Source organism: Equus asinus, chromosome 3, assembly GCF_041296235.1.
Source record: "Equus asinus isolate D_3611 breed Donkey chromosome 3, EquAss-T2T_v2, whole genome shotgun sequence".
NCBI classification, from domain to species: domain Eukaryota; kingdom Metazoa; phylum Chordata; class Mammalia; order Perissodactyla; family Equidae; genus Equus; species Equus asinus.
This window is the reverse complement of record NC_091792.1, coordinates 93,319,415-93,335,040: the sequence shown is the minus strand read 5'-3', so window position 1 is coordinate 93,335,040 and position 15,626 is coordinate 93,319,415. Positions and strand designations below refer to the sequence as shown.

General features: G+C 40.8%; 1 protein-coding gene across 1 annotated transcript; it reads left to right on the top strand.

Moving 5' to 3' along the window:
- Positions 1–12,430: 12,430 nt before the first annotated feature.
- Positions 12,431–14,023, top strand: LOC106839425 (actin, cytoplasmic 3-like). The gene is given in 3 exon segments (XM_070505411.1): positions 12,431–12,674; positions 12,677–12,982; positions 12,985–14,023. Coding segments are annotated over 3 exon segments (1,095 nt in total). The 5' UTR covers positions 12,431–12,445; the 3' UTR covers positions 13,545–14,023.
- The last annotated feature ends 1,603 nt before the right edge of the window (positions 14,024–15,626 follow it).

Sequence of the window (15,626 nt, the reverse complement as noted above, 5' to 3'; positions counted from 1 at the left end):
TAGACAATACAACGTTCTGGAATAGCAAAAGAAAATGATAGCTGATTTAAGATTTAAGCAACTCCTTTAGACAAAAATAAAAAAAACTGGTTTGCAGATTTGTTTGTCAGTTACTTTCATATTCCAGCCTCCATGACCGTGAAAGCCACACGAGGGGTATAATTATATTTCACAGAAGCTCTCTTGTTTTGAATCTGCCCTTAACATGAAGCAGCCAACAGAGGAAATTATGTTTAATAAGACATCTGGCTTCTAAATGAAGCTGCATCCCATTTTTATTCTAAAATAATTTTAATTTGGTTTGTAATTGAAACACCAAGTTGATGTCATTTGGAGTTTCCTGTTCCAGAGAAATATGTTTACAAAGAAAATATCAGAATATTTTCATGGAGCGCGATTATGCTTTTATCTAAAGCATGACAAGTCTGAATAGATATTTTGACAATAACGTCTTCCAGGAGAATTTAACTTCTTTTTATTCGTGAGATTACGTTTGCTTTAAATAAAATGAGTAAAATAGGATACTTGCTTTATCCTATGCCGTCTTTTTATTTTAATATTTATTTATTTCCTAACCATTTTGATCCATTCATTTTCTCCAAAGTAAGTGTTTTTACTTCTACATCCTTCTGTTAAATCAATTTCTTCAACTCTTCCCATTTCATCTCCCCTATTTTTCTGCTTCTCTCCTTTTCCCTCATCATATATCTTCCTCCTTGTTTATTCTATCTTTGCAACCAAAAGGATTCATAACTATCCAGAATCAAGGGAAAGAACTGGATTTTAGTGAAAGGAATTACTTTGCATGTAGAAGACCCTCCTATAGGAAGAGACTTCTGAAAAATGTTATCATAGAAGAAAGCTAAAAGGTGAGGTGAAAAATAATAAAAGAATGCCAAAATAAAGCAAAAAAGTCAGGCTATTCAAAATCTAGAAATTAAGATTAGTGGCTATTATAGTTACAAACAAAGCCAATTATAAGTTCTATTCTTACTAAAATATTTATTGACATTTTATTGCTAATTAAGAATTAAAATATTTAGTACTTATAGTACAACTGCAATAAAAATTTGATACTATGGAGAAATTATCACTAAGTAAAAATTTTTATTTCATTAAGTGTTCAACTAATCTATTTTTCGAAAATAGATAAATCCATGAAAACCGAATCTACAGTTGGGTGAAAATCTACACCCTTCTCAAAATAATTGGCCTCTCACATCTCTTTAAATTATATGTACAGTTATTCCTGAGTTTATTTGAAAAGTAGAAATACATTTACAATTTAAAATAATGTTGACTATATGAAAAAGGTTCTTCCCTCAAAATATAAAACATTTTACCACATTATTCCTATCATCATGTATGCCATAATATAGATTTTGTGAAGATCAAATGGAATATATTTGTTAACATGCTGAAACACAGCTGGCTTAATTAAAATGCCTGAAAGATGGTTTTTGCCTGCATCAGAAATTGTTATATAATTACTATAATGCATCTGCTTTGTTTTTACTGTTGTTTTTTTTAACAAAGACAAACCCAGGTGATTTCTGGGTAATGCTCTAACATGAATCAAGAAGGATAACTCTAGAAACTGAAAGTATAAATAAAACATATGGAACCTAGAGTAACTCAAGAATTTTGCCTTTGAATAAAATTATAATCATTTGCTTTTTAAGGGTTTAGGGATTTTGTTGTAGTTACTGAGAAAATTTCATAGGAACATTCATCAGAAATAAACCAATTGTGATAATAAACTTATTGTTTATATCAAATTGAGTTACAGTACAGGAGGCTGAAGTGCATCATAAATCAAATTCTAATTTAAACTGATGAATGTCCCAAGTTAAAGAGATTTCCTTTTTAGAAAAATAGAACTCTGAGAAGTATACAAACTTGTCTTTGTAATAGGCATTCACTTTAGTTCATTTAAATACCTTTTTTCAGTAGATTAATATTATGTCTTCTATAATTTATTTTCCCACCATGTTTTTAAACTAGTAAAAACAATTCCAAATAGTATTTAAGGATCTTGTTAAGAGATCTTCAAGTACTTACGGCTTAACAGGTTTATTCGGTTATCCATTTGTGACCATCTGCGAGGAGCGGTTTGGCATTTTACTTACACAATGAGGTAAAAAAAAAAAAAAAAATTACAGACTACAGAAAAAAAATATAAAGTTGCAGCCTGGAAACACAGGGCAGGATTCAGAAACGTTTAAAAGCATTATACAGACAACTACATAGGGAGAAAATATTCCCTGGCATTTTTCAGGGGAAAGAAAGTCATTTCTGATTCACTTATATTTGGAAATGAAAATGCTGTTTCTTTAGAAGTTCAGTCTAGGACCTGTGAAAACTCTGAAGTCTTTCTAAATTTTTTTGCTTAGAAATAGTGGTCTTAAAATATGTTGAAGCCAGAAATATTGTAATTCTATTTAGAGGGTGTCAAAAACCAGCCATATTAGAATGGATACCACATATCGACCTTAATAAATGTTACCTTAGAGCAGTAGGATTGAATTTTCCAGAAAGAGGAAATGAGCGAACTACTGTGAAGGTTTTCCTAATTGCCAAGAATTTCACACAAACTATATCAAGTATAGAAAGGGTTTTTATTTAAAAAGAAAAAAATATCGGAAAGATCTCAAGGGACTCAAAAGCAGAAAGTACAGTCAGACTCACATAGCTGAGTCTTAGAATTGGAAAGAGATTAGGAAATACTCTCTCTCTATCTCCACTCCCAGCCTAGTTTTTTCTGCGTCTTCACACCCATGACCCAAACACAGCCACACCTACCATCTCCTAGGTTCTGAGGTCTATCCATTGCCTACCAGCTGATGTCAGGGAGTGATACGGACTAGTAACATATCAATAACTGCAGAAATCCGTCTTCTGTTTGGGAAGGGCAAGTCCCAGAGAAGTGAGGTAATTTGAAGTGATTTGCTATCATCCAGAGAAAGAACAATTAACAACTCGTTCCTACACAGGTTTCCATGCATATATGTGTGCTTATTATTAAGTGGGATCACGTGCTACATATTATTTAGCAACTTGCTTTTTTTAACTTTACAGTATATCTTGTATAAACTTCTATCAAGAATTCAATCTCTTCATTTTTTAATGCTTTTGGCATAGCATAGACACTCAGCTGTTATTAGTTAGAGATAAATGAACTAGCTATAAGTGAAATGTCAAAAGATAAACTGAGGCATATTAAAAAGTTTGAGATTATTTGAGCAAAAATAGATTCAAATGAGGCAGCACCCAACCAGAAGGTTAGAAGTCCTCTGCAGAGCCGAGCCAGGGGAAAGACTCATGGAGAGCACGTACAGGAGAGAAGAAAGGAAAGCATTTGATTGGCTGCAGCTCCAGCCTAGTTGACTGTTGTTTGTGATTGGTCGTCCTTAAATTTTGATTTCATAACCTTGAGGCATTTGCAGACTTAGATTTTGCTTTGCTTATGTAAGCCACCATGGCATCAGAGCCACCTCAGTGTAATGGCCTCTTGTTTAATTAATTTAAGACTACATTTAGCTATTTTTCTGGCTAATATGGAAAGTTCTAAAGATTGTTGGAGGGCAGTCTCTGGCAGGGCTTAAACAGTGTTAAAATAGCTTGTGTATACAGTAAATGAGACACCCCAAGGCTGAATCCATGATGTTGGAATTAATATACTGCTTTAAAAACAAAAATTAATTTATCTATTATTATACAATGAAATGAAACCCAAACAAAATATTTAATTTGGAGTTATTATTAACAGAGACTCAGCAGCTGTCCTTCAAAAGCATAGATACATCCAAACATTATCAAGCAACTTCCATTATTACACTGAGAATATTTTCTTGCACCAAATATCATGCTGTTCCCTGAAAATAATTCTTTTCTTCCTTCATCATCGCCCTTGACCACCTCACCCCACCACACCCCAGTTTCGTTCACAAAGCGAAAAAATATGCTGAAGGCAAAGTATTGACTAATATAGTACTTGACACAAAGTGAGCATTCCAAGGAAGCCTGACCAGACATATAAATGAAGGAATAAATAAATAAGTGAACACATTTTGACAGTTGAGGAATCTTTGTCTGTAAATACTCCCACTCTGGCACAAGACGAAGAAAACAAACATTTGGAAATAAAGGTGATAAAGTTTGTAGCCATGGGCATTAAAATCCAATCGCCATAATCCCTACCAGAGTTCAATTAGAGACAGCTTTGAAGCCAAAGAATTTTTACTATGAAGGTTGTGAATGAAGAGGAATAAAAACCTTTACCACTATTATGGGCACCTCTCAAATTCAATTTCTACAACTTGCAGCCACGACTCCTCTTGCTTACCCCCTAATTAGTGTCCTTTAAAAATATTTGGTGTTGTTCTTGCCCACTGCTGGAGTGTTGCCCTAGCTGTGACACATAATGAACCCTTCAGGAAGTCTCTCTCTAGGAGAGAGTTAAGTGCTTAAGGAGGCTTATTTGTTCTCAAGGCTTAGCAACCACTTAGTCCATTACAATGGAAAGAGTGATTTAAAGGCAAGTGTGTACAGCTAGAAACAGGTGCTTAAGTACGTGGTTGTCTTACAGTATTAAGAAGGAAAGAAATTCAAATTAACCCCATGAAGCCATCTGCTGAAAACCACTAATCTGACTAGCAAAGCAATAAGTACTTTCTGTTCGACTCTGAACTGCTTGATTCTCCATGTTCTCGGCACTTTGAGGTATTTCCCTTTCCTACTTGAAAATCAAGTGGAAGTAAATCATGGAATTTCAGTAATCTAAATGAAAAGCCACAGGAAAGGAAAACAGTAATGAAAGAGAAGGGAAAAATACTGCAGTTTGTTAGAAATCAAACTTTTCCCAAAATTTAGAATTTATTTCACAATACAATTAAGTGGAATATTTTAAGGAGAGGATTGATTTTAAATAATTTAATGCTGGCGTCGTTTAGTGACAAAAACTCTGACTAGCTTAATAAGTTATAAAATAGACATTTTGTTTGCTGAATTGTATACCCCTGCCTAGTTCATTTATAGGGATATAGGTCAGGTGGACATTGTTTTGTCGCTCTTAAATTCTCCCCTGTGCCTAACACAGCGGTAGGTGATTGTGAATTGTGAGCTGAAATTTTATAACGCTCCCCAAAGCTTAAAGATACACGACTTCATTTCAAACAATAGTCAGTCCAACAACATCAATCCTGCTTGTAGAATGAAATGCTATGTCGAGTCAATGTCCTGAATACCACACTCCTCCTTGCCTTTGCTCTTCTTACCCTCGTTTCTAGGTGTGTGCCGTGATATGAGAGAGAAAGAGAGAGAGGGAGGGAGGCAAAAGGAGAAGGAGAGACAAAGAGAATGTTTCTGCCATCCTAAAAGACCACTCCTTGTTCCAACAATGAGAAACTTATTGTTGATTGACTTGCTATTCCAACAAGCATTCTTTTGACAAAAAAAAAAAAAATGACTTGAAGCATCTACTCGGGTCCAACTCAGCCAATAAAATTGTGGCGGACTTTTTGGTTCCTCACCATTAAATCCTCTCATCCTGCCAGAATGTGTTGTTGAAATTTTACACATGGGGCCTAAGAAAATAAGGCACAGTGCTCTAGTACTCTTCGTTACGTCTGGGATAACAGCCTACTAAAAATGAAAGTAAGAAAATTACAATAAAATTAATGACTGCCACCTAACAGAGATTTGAGTACATTCAATTTCTTGTTCACCTGATATTTTTCACATTTTTTGTGGCAGGCAGGAGACAGTCCGCTTTCCAAAGAGATGATTCTTGGATTTAGAGATACAAGATAGAATGCTAGCTGTTACAGCAGGGGTTAAAATGTGCAAATGCCGGCGGCAGTTCACTCTCTTTGACGAAGCTGTCAAAACATTTAAATTGTGCCCCCGTCTTTCCTCCTTTTCTCCACTACCCTCTCCCAGCAGGGGCTCCCAGCACCAAATCTCTGTCAAAAGAGAAGACAGATTAGCAAACTGTCCCTTTCTAGGAGGAATTCCAGCCTTCTTTGTGTTACTTGTCGTGTTTATTTCTTCCTGCCATTTTTGCATAATCCTTGCTGATTCTTTTCAGTTTGATTTAATGGAAATGCCCATATTTTAGGTCGGTTAACAACTTAACAAAAGACATTACAGTTGGTTAGCACTAGTGTGCTTTAAAAAATACCCAAATAACTGGAGGCTTTCGCTGTGTCTGGACAAGGAGGAAACTAAGCAGTTTGCAGAATCACTTTATAATTACTTCAGCTGAGAAGTAAGAACACAGAATAAACCCTAGCAGAGAGACTTCATGACGCATGTTGCTGAAATTCGGAAATGTGCACAAGGCAACAAACGGAAATGCAAAGAAGGCTGAGCCACAAACATCACCCTAGTATTATAAAGAATCAAATAGATATTTTTAAAATAGAATGTGGTGTACAATAAATATTATATTACACAAAATTTATTAAAATGTTGGAAACTATTTATTATTAAACGCCTGCCAAGCTCTATACCTCTGGTTTCTGCATCTTATCTGCACACATCAGGCTACACTGTGCCAAGGCCTGGACTATCGAAATGAAAGACTCAATCTTCGCTCCTCTGATAGCTCACAGTCTAGTGAGGAAAAGCGGCCAGTAAACAACTGTGAGATGAGATTCGATGGAGCTATGCACGCTTACAAAGGCATCTGAGAAAGAACACTCAACTATGATTGGGGAGTTGAGAATGTTCACCAAATATGGCTTTGTAACAAAAGGGAGGCGATGTGGGACCAGCCCGGTGGCGCAGCGGTTAAGCTCGCACGTTCCGCTTCTCAGCGGCCCGGGGTTCGCTGGCCCGGATCCCGGGTGCGGACATGGCACTGCTTGGCAGCCATGCTGTGGTAGGCGTCCCACGTATAAACTAGAGGAAGATGGGCACGGATGTTAGCTCAGAGCCAGATAAACTAGAGGAAGATGGGCACGGATGTTAGCTCAGAGCCAGGCTTCCTCAGCAAAAAGAGGAGGACTGGCAGTAGTTAGCTGAGGGCCAATCTTCCTCAAAAAAAAAAAAAAAAGGGAGGGGATGGGTGAGCTTCAAGCATTAAGGAATGAGAGTTAACCGGAAGACAAAATGTTAGGGTGGGAGCTTTCTTTTTCTGGGCCAAGAAAGCAGCCTTACAAAAGCAGAGTTAAGAGAGAGCAACGCACCTTTGGAAGGACTGCAAGTGATTATTATTAAAGCTCTGGGTGGAAGACGAGGGAAGGAGGCATTAATGGAAGGTTTGGTACTAAAGATGTGGGCTTTATCCTGGAGGCAGAGGGAGAACAACAGGAGTTTTAAACAAAGTAGCTAAGGAACTGTATTTTTAATGTAGAAACAACAAGAATCGTAGATATCCTTTATTGAGTGCTCTTGCACGCCATTCACTTCATATTCTTATTTAACTCTCTATACCATGTTATAAGTAGGCATTACATCCTCATTTTACAGATAAGATAACTGATGCTCAAAAACTTTAAGAAACGTGCCCAAGTGCATGTAGCAGCTCAGAAGAGAGGCTAAGTTTCACAGTGTTCTCACTTGCCACCCTCTCTCTCCTAAGAGTTGTGGTTGTGTGGTTAAGAGCAGGTGTTTTGGAGACTAACTGACTGGGCTTGAATTCCCTGCTACTTTACTTTCTGTGGGACTCCGTGCAAGTTGTGCCTCATTTCACCATCTGGAAGATGGGGATAACAAAGTCCCCCCAAAGATAAGTGAAGCAGTGCCTATAAAGCTGGTAGCATAACCCCTGGCCCATAATGAAAGCTAACCATTATGAGTACGATGCCAGACGAGGCACTACACTTGAGCACATTTTTTACACCCACTTGAATCTTTATAAGAACCAGATAAGGTGGGTATTATTATTTTCATTTTATAGATTTTTAAAAACCCTGAAACTTAGAGAAATTAAGTCACTTGCAGAAAGATGTATAACCAAATGGCAGAGCTGGTTCTGCTCCAAAGCCCCTACTCTTTCTCATCACGCAGGGTACAGTGCACCAGAGACAGTCTGTATACAGGATAAATCAGAAAGAAATAAGGCAGGCGGCAGGGGTAGAATATTTAAGAGGCTTCTGTAGAAATCTAAGAGAAAGATGTCAAGAGTCTGAATTAAATAAGTGGTTACGTGGAGTAAAAGAAGTCAGTTAAGAGATGTGGCCAAGGTTGAATGAACAAGACTGGGTGGGAGATTGGATGTTGAGAAGGAAGGGAGAGAGCTCACGAAAACTTTCTGGTTTATGGCTGGGTCACTGGACAGATCATAGCCCTGCGATAAGGAGCAGAATAGAAAAGGCTGAACTGGAAATGTCTTGGATAATTTTTATTGACGGAATGAATAAATAAAGGATAATTTCAATTTCAGATATATTAAATTCACAGACTCTGTTCAACATCTTAAAGAGATATCCAGTAGGAAATATTGGTCTAGACCTTTGTAGAGAAGTCTGTGCTAAACAAAAAAAGAATTTACATCGGTAGCTAAAATCACTGCATATATAGATGGCATTGCTAGAGAGACTAGAATGAAATTAGAAGAGGATCAATGATGGAACCCTGGAACTAGGAAAGAAACTTTTTTTGACAGGCCTAAGTTAGTATGGGGAGGAATTCCACCTATTACATCCCACGGGGTGAATTTTAGGGAAGAAACTGAGCGTGTAGCCCCTTCCTGTCTCTCGTTGACTAATCAGCCTCTTTGCAGGGCATTCACAGTCCCTGTTCCCCAATGTCTCCAGCTGTGACTAGGAGAGGACGTTTAACTCTATGACTAAGTATCTGGTAGCTCATTGTAAATATCCATTCAAAGCCACATTTTATAATTAGTTTTATCAGTGATGAAATTGGGTCTTTATCTCTACGTGTTTTATTCTTCAATTGACTTCAAACTTATGAGAGGAAGAAGGGAGTGCTGTTTAGGGACTCCAAAACCCACACAGCTGGGAAACCCAACGTTAAAGCAGCAAGAAGAAGGAAAGGAATCCATGAGGAAGTAGGAGAATGTGCTGTAAGAAATGTAGGAAGAAAACCAAGAGAGAATACTCTTGTCAAAATCAAAGGAGGAAGGGGCCAGCTGGTAGCATAGCGATTAAGTTCACACGCTCCACTTCCAGAGCCTGGGGGTTCACCATTTGGGATGCCGGGCTCCAAGGTACGCGCCGCTTATCAAGCCATGCTGTGGTAGGTGTCCCACAGAGGAAGATAGTCACAGACATTAGCTCAGGGCCAATCTTCCTCAGCAAAAAAGGAGGATTGGTGGCAGATGTTAGCTCAGGGCTAATCTTCCTCGAAAAAGGAAAATTAAAGGAGGAAGAATCTTAAACAAAGAAGTGGAATGGCCAATAGTGTCAAGGGTTATGAAGAGGTCAGGGAGTGTAAGACCAAAAAATAGTCCTCTGGACTTGGGAATTGAGAGCAGGTTCAAGGGAATGATAGGAACACAAACATCACACTACAGAGAACATGGTAGATAGATTACACTGATGACTCCAATTTTTTATGCCTCCTTGTATCCATGCCCTCTGGTAGGGCCCCCATGCTAAACTGATTCTTGGCCTGGTCACATTACTTGCTTTCGCCATTGGGACATTAGGAAATCTGATGCAAGTAAAGGCTTGAAAAAGTGCTTTCATGTTTCAGCTTTCCCTCTTGGACCCTTCCCACCACCACAGGAACATTCCCAGTTTAGCAAACTAGAAGAATGTGAAAGACTCCTCGTGGAGTCAAGTTGAGTTTCCCCAGCCAAGGCCATCCTAGACCAACCAGCCCTCAGGCAGCCCAAAAGCTGACGACCAACACTTGAGCAAGCTCAGCCAAGATCAGCCACGCTCAATCACTCATAGCCTTATGAGGAATAATAAATGATTGTTATCTCAAGTCACTAAATTTTGTGGTGGTTTATTAACAATAACAGGTAGCCAATATAGAATAAGATACGCAAAGGCAAGCCATATACAACAACCTTATCTCAGAAATTCACCAGCATGATTATCTCATTTTTATTTCTGTCTCTTTAATTTCTTATATTTATAATACAATTCCCCCAAGCCAGCCCCTCCTCATAGATTTAGCAACCATCATGGATTCCCTTCTAGCTTCTCAAGCCAGCATTTCTTCTCTCTATTTCAGATTCTGACTATGTGCAAGCCATTGACTTTGTCAACCTGCGCTATAGAGGCATTCACAGTGCGGATTACATCAGAAACAACAAAAAAAAACAGCTCTTCAACAGAGATAAGAGAAGTATGAAAGAAGATACAGATATGTTTGGTTCTGAGTGGGGGAGGGGCAGGGGGTTGGAGAGAGAGCACCAAACTTACCAGCATATGGGACAATTATTGTTTAGGATATTCTCACATAATAGCTTCTATGTGCTATGTGTTAGGAAAATTCATTCATAGAAGGCAGCAACGGGTGAGGTTGCTCAAGAAAAATGGGCCAGGTTAGAAACAGCTTTTGAGCAGCAGCAATAGAAAAAGAATTGCCCAGAAACACAGAAACATTAGCAAGCAGGCTACTGTTACTGGAGATGATGAATCTGCAGTGGAACTATTCCACATAGAGGTGTGACTTACAGCCACATTGTCCTACAGGTGATTGGACCAATACCCTGTTGCAGATGGGCAAAGTGGACAATACAGGACGGCTGGCAAAGGATTTGGTGGTATTGGTGCAGATTATTAAAATGATAGTCCTTAGGACATTTCACTCCTTTCCAGAAAACATCATTTCCCTATGATACCATCTCCCCTTCTTGTTCTTTATTCCTCTTCCTCCAGTTAACACTTAGCCTTCCACTGGAATCCAGCATGAATATCACTTTACTGGAGATGCCTTCCCTAATCGCACCAAATAGGTCAATTCCTCCCTCTTACACTTTCTTATATTCTTTGGAGCACGACTGCATTGTATTACACATTTAAGAAATTAAAAATACAATTGTTATTTGGAGGACTCTCCATCAATGTCAGGCTCCCGCAATTGACTATAAACTCTTGGGACATATCTTTTTTGTTTTCCTCCTCACCATTATATCTCCTATGACTAGCAAAGTGCCTTATGCTTAGTAGGTATTTGAATAAATAGTTTTTGAATAAGTAAAGTGAAGAATGATTGGATAAATGTGCAAAAGAATGCATAAGGAAACAAGTAAACAGGTGAACAGGGAAGGAATCAGACCAAAAGGAGTCAGCAGCCTCAGCGAGTTTCAAAAGCAGCTTCAAGAGCTTCACGGGGCAGCTGAAGGACAGTGGGTCCTGTAGATTGAATCGCGTCCCACCCAAAATTCGTATGTTGAAGCTCTGACCCTCAATATCACTTGGAGAAAGGACTGTAGGGATATAATTAAGCTCAAATGAAGTCAAAGGGTGAGGCCCTAATCCAGTAGAACCAGTGTCCTTATAAGAAGAGGAGGAGACACCAGGGGTGTGTGAGCACAGAGAAAAGGCCATGTGAGGACACAGCAAGAAGGCGGCCATCTGCAAGCCAAGGAGAGAGGCCTCACTGGAAACCAACCCTGCCAGCACCTTGATCTTGGACTCCCAGCCTCCAGAATGGTGAGAAAATAAATTTCTTTCGTTCAAGCCCCCTGGTCCATGGTGTTCTGTTATGGCTAGCCCTAAGAGGCTAACACTGTCATGCATTGCTCAACGACGGGGATACGTTCTGAGAAATGTGTCATTAGGCGATTTCGTCATTGTGCAAACATCATGGAGTGTACTTACACAAACCTAGATGGTAGAGCCTACTACACAGCTAGGCCATATGGTACTAACTTACGAGACCACTGTCATATATGCAGTCTGTCATTGACAGAAATATCATTATGCGGCACATGACTGTGCAGTAGGCTATAGACTTTAGATTTGAGAGGATGGCGTAGAGGAGAGGGAAAGACCCCAAAACTTCATCGATGCAGAAACAAATGAACACAACTGTATTTTAAATCAATAACCATGTTGGGAGGGAAGGATAAATATCACACGGAAGGGGGAAAAAAGAGAACCAATCCAAATAACTTTTGAGCACAGCTTTTTGACATTATACCCACAGTCTAGGGAATAAAAGACCTGCAAACAAATCTTGAACTCTTTCTGGTGGGTGTGTTCTTCACTGTGTTATTGGTTTAGCTATTCTGAAACTATTTTATGGGTATTGTAGGACTGAGGAAACGAATAACGTGATGATGTTGTTGGGAGCCAGGTTCCAACTGTGGAATAGAAAGATAAATTATGGAATGAAGTAGGCACAGAAAACCCTGCAGCTATCATAATAAAGATTCATCCAGACTGCTGACACCGTGCGTGCCCCGCGAGCAGAAACCCATCGCCCTGGCCGCTCCGCCGCCACCACCCGTCTACACCGCCACCAGCTCACCGTGGATGACGACGTCGCTGCGCTCGTGGTCGACAGCGGCTCCGGCATGTGCAAGGCCGGCTTTGCTGGTGACAACGCCCCCGGCACCGTCTTCCCTTCCATCGTGAGATGTCCCCGGCAGCAGGCCGTGATGGTGGGCATGGGCCAGAAAGACTTCTACGTGGGCGATGAGGTCCAGAGCAAGAGAGGCAGCCTGACCCTGAAGTACGAGAACGGCATCATCACCAACTGGGACGACATGGAGGAGATCTGGCACCACACCTTCTACAACAAGCTGTGCGCGGCCCCGAGGAGCACACCGTGCTGCTGACCGAGGCCCTCCTCAATCCCAAGGCCAACCGTGAGAAGATGGCCCAGATCGTGTTCGAGACCTTCAACACACCAGCTATGTACGTGGCTATCCAGGTCGTGCTATCTCTGTACGCGCCTGGCCATACCACTGGCATCGTGATGGACTCTGGTGACAGGGTCACTCACACTGTGCCCATCTACAAGGGGTACGCCCTCCCCCACGCCATCCTGCGTCTGGACCTGGCTGGCCTCATGAAGATCCTCACGGAGAGCGGCTACAGCTTCACAGCGACGCCGAGCGGGAAATCGTGCGTGACATCAAGGAGAAGCTCTGCTACGGCGCCCTGGACTTCGAGCAGAAGATGGCCACCGCGGCCGCCAGCTCTTCCCTGGAGAAGAGTTACGAGCTGCCTGACGGTCAGGTCATCACCATGGGCAAGGAGCGGTTGCGCGTCCCTGAGGCCCTCTTCCAGCCTTCCTTCCTGGGCATGGAATCCAGCAGCATCCATGAAACTACCTTGAACTCCATCGTGAAGTGCGACGTCGACATTCGTAAGGACCTGTACGCCAACACAGTGCTGTCGGGTGGGACTACCATGTACCCAGGCATCGCCGACAGGATGCAGAAGGAGATCACCACCCTGGCTCCCAGCACCATGAAGATCAAGATCATCGTGCCCCATGAGCACAAGTACTCCGTATGGATTGGCGGCTCCATCCTGGCCTCATTGCCCACCTTCCGGCAGATGTGGATCAGCAAGCAGGAGCACGATGAGTCCAAAAATGCTTCTAGGCAGACTGTTAGTACAATACAACCTTTCTTGACAAAACCTAACTTGCAGAAAACAGGATGAGATTGGCATGGCTTTATTTGTTTTTTTTGGGGGGGGGGGGGCTTGACTCAGGATTTAAAAATTGGAATGGCGAAGGTGACAGCAGTCCGTGGGAGCGGCATCCCCAAAGTTCTATGATGTGGCCAAGGACTTTGATTGTACATCGTTCTTTTTTTAATAGTCATTCCAAATATCCTGAGATGCATTGTTACAGGAAGTCCCTTGCCTTCCCCAAAGCCGCCCCCCTTCTCCCGAAGGAGAAGGGCCAGTTCCCGCCCTAGTCCACACAGGGGAGGGGGACAGCAGTGCTTTTGTGTAAATTATGTAACCCAAAACTTTTCTTTTTGCTTTAGTTTGAATGGTCAGCCATTACGGCCCACCCCCCTTTGTCCCCCAACTTGAAATGTATGAAGGCTTTTGATCTCCCTGGAAGAGAGTTGAGGTGCGGAGGCAGCCAGGGCTTACTTGTACACTGACTTGAGACCAGTTCACTAAAGTGCACACCTTAAAGAAAAAAAAAGAAGATTCATTCAAACAAGAACTATCAGTGGATGCAAAATCCAGGCGGAAAAGTTTGATGAGGAGCAGGATATGTGCATAGTCCCAAGTGTCTCCCCGAGATGACTCAGCATTGAAAGAGGAAAATGGTGACTGTACAATGGAGAAACCAGACAGCACCTCGCTTGATTAGGTGATGGAATTAACGTCACCCGTAAGGGGCAGAGGGGCATTGTCTTCCACCAGATGTGATGCTCTGACAAGGACAAATTACTGATGTTGTGGACAGCTGGGAACACATGCGTGATCTGAGTCTAATCATCAGGAAGTACCAGACAAACCCAAAGTGATGAACATTCTATGAAACAGCTGTCTTGTGTTCTTTGAAAATATCAATGTCATCAAAAATAAAGAAAAGCTGAAGAAATCTTCCAGATTTGGATACTACAGAGATAGGACACTGATTGCAATACAGGATCCTCAACTGATCCTGCACAGAGGGGAAAAAAATGCTATAAAAGACATTATTAGAACAGTTGCCAAATTGGATTATGGACTGTAGACTGGATAACAGTACTGTTTCAATTTTAAAGTTCCTGAATTTGACAACTGTACTATAGTAATGTAAGAGAATATCCTTTTTCTTACAAAATACACAAAGTACTAAGAGATCAGAGGGAATAATATTGCAAGCTATTCTCAAACTGTTCATAAAAATATGTCTGTGGCATAGTGGTTAAGTTCACGGGCTCCGCTTCAGTGGCCTGGGGTTCGCAAGTTTGGATCCCGGGCATAGACCTACACACCACTCATCAAGCCATGCTGTGGCAGCATCCCACATACAAAAAATAGAGGAAGATTGGCACAGGTGTTAACTCAGGGACAATCTTCCTCACCAAGAAAAAAAAAAGGAGAGAGAATATGAAAAAGCGTGGCAAAGCACTAAAAATTATTAAATCTAGATAAAGGGTACATGGGAGCCCTCTATTATTCTTTCAACCTTTCTATAAGTTTGAAATTATTTCAAAAGAAGGCTTTTAAAAAAAAAATCAAAGAAATGTACCACTCTGGTGGGGGATATTGATAATGGGAGAGGCTGTGCATGTATAAAGGCAGGGGCTATATGGGAAATCTCTGTACCTTCCCCTCAATTTTGCTGTAAACTTGGAACTGCTCTAAAAAAATTAAGTCAATTAAACAAAAATCAAATGAACAAACACAAAAGACAAGAGAAGTAGAGGGATTTGGGGTGATGGAAAGTCCAAGCCTTGATTTTAAGGTAGCATGCTCAATAGTCTAAGACACAGATAATAATGTCTTCGTTTTATCAAGAGGAAGTTAGGACTCAGAGGCCTCAAGGTCTGAGGCTACCTGGAGAAGATAAGGGCAGGTGAGGAGAGAGTGGCTCCGCTCGCTGCTATGATTCAGTCCCCTGATGGATGAGCTCACTGAGGGAAATGCAGCTCCCCGACCTCCTCCCATGTCTGAAATGATGCCCTGCTCAGACCATAAATCATCTCATTAAGGCTCCAGCACGCACAGTTCAAGAATATTGGCCACATGCGTTGCCCTTTTATTCTCTTGACACGACTGATGAAAAAGACT